The sequence below is a fragment of the Leucoraja erinacea genome, chromosome 34, assembly GCF_028641065.1.
Source record: "Leucoraja erinacea ecotype New England chromosome 34, Leri_hhj_1, whole genome shotgun sequence".
NCBI lineage: Eukaryota > Metazoa > Chordata > Chondrichthyes > Rajiformes > Rajidae > Leucoraja > Leucoraja erinaceus.
The window spans coordinates 16430434-16436433 of NC_073410.1; the positions used below are offsets into that span (position 1 = coordinate 16430434).

At 49.5% G+C, this 6000-nt stretch overlaps 1 protein-coding gene across 1 annotated transcript in view; it reads right to left on the bottom strand.

Moving 5' to 3' along the window:
• The window catches only part of LOC129713053 (sorbin and SH3 domain-containing protein 1), a 228433-nt gene that overhangs the window by 213408 nt on the left and 9025 nt on the right, over positions 1-6000 (bottom strand). The window contains 1 exon segment of the mRNA XM_055661932.1: positions 4949-5004. Coding sequence (XP_055517907.1) covers positions 4949-5004 — 56 coding nt within the window.

The following is a 6000-nucleotide window of genomic DNA, read 5'->3' on the forward strand; positions in this document are numbered from 1 at the left end:
TGTGGCCCTTGTGGCTAAGGGGATCAGAGGGTATGGAGGGAAGGCAGGTACGGGATACTGAGTTGGATGATCAGCCATGATCATATTGAATGGCGGTGCAGGCTCGAAGGGCCGAATGGCCTACTGCACCTAATTTCTATGTTTCTATGATTCTATGTTTCTATATCTACCGCTGCGCCACCGTGCTAGGGGGCAGGGGTAGAGTTGCTGCCTCACAGCGCCAGAGACCCGGGTTCTATCCTAACCATGGGTGCTGTCTGCACGGAGTTTGTACGTTCTCCCCATGACCCGCGTGGCAATTCTCCAGGTGCTCCGGTTTCCTCCCACACTCCAAAGACATGCAGACTTGTAGGCTAATTGGCTTCGGTAAAATTGTAAATTGTCCCTAGTGTGTGTAGGATTGAGATAGTGTGTGGGAATGGCTGGTCGGTGCGGACTCGGTGGGCCATAGGGCCTGTTTCTGCGCTGTGCCTCGAAACTAAACTAAACTAAAAGTGCAGGAGGAACTCAGCGCGTCAGGCAGCATCTGCAGAGGGAATGAACGGACAAAACGTCTGGTCAGGACCCTTCTTCAAACCCCTCAGAGTCTGAAGGATCCTGACCTGAAACGTCGTCTAGCCATTCCCTCCACAGATGCTGCCTGACCTGCTGAGTTCTTCCGGCACTTTGTTTTTAGCTCAAGATTCCAGCATCTGCAGCATTTTTTATTGTGTTTCCAAAAAGCATCTCCTTGTATTTATTGCCGTTAACGTTTATCTGGCTAGAAGCATCATTGCGGGAGTATCATAGAAAATTGGTGCAGGAGTAGGCCATTCGGCCCTTCGAGCCAGCACCGCCATTCAATATGATCATGGCCGATCATCCAAAATCAGTACCCCGTTCCTGCTTTCTCCCCACGTCCCTTGATTCCGTTAGCCCTAAGAGCTAAATCTAACTCTCTTTTGAAAACATCCAGTGAATTAGCCTCCACTGCCTTCTGTGGCAGAGAATTCCACAGATTCACAACTCTCAGTCCTAAATGGCCCACCCCTTATTCTTAAACTGTGACCTCTGGTTCTAGACTCCCCAAACATCGGGAACATTTTTCCTGCATCTAGCCTGTCCACTCCATTAAGAAGTTTATATGTTTCTATAAGAGGGAAGATTGAAAGATTCTCCCTGTGACCTGCGTGGGTTTTCTCCGAGATTTTCGGTTTCCTCCCACTCTCCAAAGACGTACACGTTTGTAGGTTAATTGGCTTGGTAAATGTAAAGATTGTCCCTAATGTGTGCGGGATCGCTGGTCGGTGCGGACTCGGTGGGCCGAAGGGCCTGTTTCCATACTGTATCTCTGTACTGTTTCCGTGCTGTAACCAAGCTAGCTGCTTGGTTACTGCATGGCTCACTTTTAGTTTAGTTTAGAGATGCAGCATGGAACCAGGCCCTTCAGCCCACCGAGTCCACGCCGGCCAGCGATCTCCTAGTTCTATCTTACACAATAGGGACAATTTACAGAAGCCAATTAACCTACACACCTGCACGTCTTTGGGATGTGGGAGGAAACCAGAGCACCCGGAGAAAACCCACGCGGTCACAGGGAGAACGCACAAACTCCGTACAGACAGCACCCGCAGTCAGGATTGAACCTGGGTCTCTGGCGCTGTGAGGCTGCAACTCTACCGCTGCGCCACCGTGCCGCCCCTACAGTCCACAGTCCAGTTCACTGTCTGACACAGCCAGCAGGTGGCAGTGCGGAGGCAGGAGGGGAGCTGGAGTGTGAAATGCCGACAACACTTTAATTCAGGGCCGATGCTGTCACAGACAGAACCACTCAGGCCAGGAATGCATTCCTTAAAAAGGGCGATGATAGCAACTTCAACAGCGACTTTGGAAAGGAAATTGAATATATTGTTGAAAGCTTAATTAACACAAACCATGAGCAGTTCAGTTTAGTTTGGAGATACAGTGCACCGGAGGATGAGGAGAAATGAAGAGAGGTGTAGATAGCATAGACAATCAGTGTGGAAATGGCAGCCGAGCAGAACTAGGTTCAGGGTGAGGGGTGCAAAGTTCAAAGATGTGCAGAAGATGCTTTTTTCTCTCTAGAATGTCGGATGTTGAGGGGAGACTTGCTGAAGTGTGCAACATTATGAGAAGCATAGACAGGGGTAGGCAGTCAGAACAGTGCAATGAGACCTGGGTGTCCTTGTACATCAGTAAGCTGCAGGTACAGCAGGCAGTGAAGAAAGCTAAAGGCATGTTGGCCTTCATAACAAGAGGATTTGAGTATAGGAGTAAAGCGATCCTTCTGCAGTTGTACAGGGCCCTGGTGAGACCACAATATTGTGTGCAGTTTTGCTATTGAGGCAGTGCAGCTCAGCTACACCAGGTTAATCCCCGGGATGGCAGGACTGTCATTTAAGGAAAGATTGGAAAGAGTGGGCTTGTGTTAATTGGAATTTCGAAGGATATCTTATAGAAACATATAAAATTATAATAGTGTTTAAGAAGGAACTGGACAGGCTAGATGCAGGAAAAATATTCCCAGTGTTGGGGGAGCCCAGAACCAGGAGCCACACAGTCGAAGAATAAAGGGTTCCCAGGGAGACAATTTAAAACTGAGATGAGAAAAAACTTTTTCACCCAGAGAGATGTGAATTTGTGGAATCCCCTGCCACAGAGGGCAGTGGAGGCCAATTCACTGGAGTTAGATAGAGCTCTAGGAGCCAGTAGATTCAAGGGATATGGGGAGAAGGCAGGCAAGGGTTACTGATTGTGGATGATCAGCCATGATCATAATGAATGGCGGTGCAGGCTCGAAGGGCCGAATGGCCTCCTCCTGCACCTATTGTCCATGTTTTCTATGTAACCTTTTTGCCAGGGTGAAAATGTCCGACACTAGAGGGCGTAGTTGTCAGGTGAGAGGGGGGGAAGTGTAATGGAGATATGGAGGCCATGTTTTCTTTATACAGAGGCTGGTGGGTGCCTGGAACACGCTGCCAGGGGTGGTAGTGGAGGCAGCTACAACAGTGGCATTTAAGGTTTTAAAAAGGCACACGGATTTGCAGGGATCAGATGGAAACGGATCATGTTCAGGCAGATGAGATTGGATTATCTCGGCATTGAGTATAGCACAGACATTGTGGGCTGAAGGACCTGTTCCTGGGCTATGCTTTATGTATCCCATGCAGGCAGGCAATTCAACTGTGCGTGGCATCTCGCTGCATAACTGTATGGGTCAGGCAGCATCTCTGGAGAATATGCAGAGGTGACGTTTCGGGTCGAGACCCTTTTCCAGACACACTTGGCCATATCCCTCTAAACCGTTCCTTTCCATGCACCAGTTCATAAGTTCATGTTCATCAGTGATAGGAGCAGAATTAGGCCATTTGGCCCATCAAGTCTACTCCGCCACTCAATCATAGCTGATCTATCTTTCCCTCTCAACCCCATCCTCCTGCCTTCTCCCCATAAACCCTGACACCCGTGCTAATCAACATTCTATCTATCTCTGCCTTAAAAATATCCATTGACTTGGCCTTCACAACCTTCTGTGGCAAAGAATACCATAGATTCACCACTGTCTTTTAAATGTTGTTTAGTGCCTGCCTTAACTACCTCCTCTGTCAGCTCGTTCCATACACCCACCACCTTCTGTGTGAAAATATTGTCCCTCAGGCTCCTATTAAATCGTTCCCTTCTTACCTTAAACCCATGCCCTCCAGTTTTTCATTCCCCTATCCTGGGTAAAAGACTGTGCATTCCCCCTATCTTCTGCTTCAAGAGATACAGCGTGGAAACAGGCCCTTCGGCCCACCGAGTCCATGCTGACCAGCAATCCCTGTACACTAGCACTATCCTACACTCTGGGGACAATTTGCCATTTACAGAAGCTAATTAACCTGCAAACCCGCACGTCTGAGGAGTGTGGGCGGAAATGCCGAGCACCCGGAGAAAACCCACGCAGGTCACGGGGAGAACGTACAAGGTCCGTACCGACAGCACCTGTAGTCAGGGTGCAACCCAGGTCTCTGGCGGTGAAATGGGCCTGCCCCACTTAGGCGACGTTTAGGCGGCTGTCATGGTCGTAGCAGGTCGACCGAAAAACCGGCGACTGGACTAATGGGCACGTCCTACTCTGGCAACTAAGATAATTAAATTTGCCGACGTCAGCATCAGCGACAACCTACGTCACCTCGCGAAAACCTACGACAGCACCTACGTCAAGCTAGGCTCATTGGCGTCAAACCCACGGGTCACCACTGGCGCGGAAACATTTTCAACGTAGAAAATCCAGCGGTGACCAGAAAGACGCTACGCCTCTTTGGGCGGCTGCGGAGACGACTCACGACCATGCACGCGACACCCCGGCGACCACCAGCGGCCATGTGGCGACAGTGTAGTCACCTGTAGTCGCCTAAAAAATCGCCTATGTGTGAGCAACTCTACCGCTGCGCCACCGTGTGCCATTGACTAATTAACTCAGGATTCTCTGTGACTGCCGCTGCGTTGCGAGACAGACTGGGCAACAAATATAGACGGGGTGGTTTAAATGCGGCACAGCGGGAGAGTTGCAGCACTTACAGCACTTACAGCGCAAGAGACCCGGGTTCGATCCTAGCTATGGGTGCTGTCTGTACGGGGTTTGTACGTTCTTCCCGTGACCTGCGTGGGTTTTCTCTGAGATCTTCAGTTTCCTCCCACACTCCAAAGACGTGCAGGTTTATAGCTTAATTGGCTTGGTATAAATGTATAATTGTCCCTAGGGTGTGTGGGATAGTGTTAATGTACAGGGATTACTGGTCGGCGCAGATTTGGTGGGCCGAAGGGCCTGTTTCCGCGCTGTATCACTAAACTAAAGTAAACTAAACTGCACGGCCCTGGTCAGTACAATCGGCTGCTGCATTCCAACAATAACATCCGGAGGACATGGGCAATTCTTCAGATGAACTGCAAACTGTGTACGTACCCGAGCTCATGGTGATGGTCGAGGTTGTCTTGTGGACTTCAATACTCTCGTTGTCCCTGTTAATACAAAGCAAACGCAGTCAGTTCAACCTGCTTGGTATCCGAGCAGAGACCTTTGGCATTTGAACCCACAGCATCACAGTCATCCAGCAGCATATAGACAGATTCTTGAGTGGTACGGGTGTCAGGATTGTGGGGAGATGGCAGGAAAATGGGGTTGAGAGGGGAAGGTAGATCAGCCATGAATGTAGTCGGAGACAGTAAAACTGGTGGGGGAACTGGGAAGGGGGGGGGGATGGAAGGAGAGGGAAAGCAAGGGCTACTTGAAGTTAGAGAAGTCAATGTTCATACCACTGGGGTGTAAGCTGCCCAAGCGGAATATGAGGTGCTGTTCCTCCAATTTGCCCTGGGCCTCACTCTGACAGTGGAGGAGGCCCAGGACAGAGAGGTCAGTGTGGGAAAGGGAGGGGGAGTTAAAGTGTTGAGCAACCGGTAAATCCCCTCCCCCTTCCAAGTTCTCCGACCAGTCTGATGTCTCCGACTACATTTTATCTCTGGTTGCTTTGTTGTCACCTTCTCCCAGCTAACAATAATATCTTCTACATTTTCCTTGATCTCCATTCCCTTTGACCTGTTTTCACACCTTACTCTTCCTTATCTATGTATCTCCCTCTCCCCCTGACATCTGTCTGAAGAAGAGTCTCGATCTGAAACGTCACCCATTCCTTCTCTCCAGAAATGCTGCCAGAGTAACTGAGTTACTCCAGTATTTTGTGTCTATCTTCGATTTAAATCGGCAGTCAGCACCTTCTCCAAATGTGGAACAACAGTGTTGCATTTGTACTTTCACAAGTGTCTTAATCCGTTTCACAGTCAATAAATAAAAAGCAAATGTCAGAAGCAATAGACAATAGACAATAGGTGCAGGAGTAGGCCATTCGGCCCTTCGAGCCAGCACCGCCATTCAATGTGATCATGGCTGATCATCCCCAATCAGTACCCCGTTCCTGCCTTCTCCCCATATCCCCTGACCACTATTTTTAGGAGCCCTAT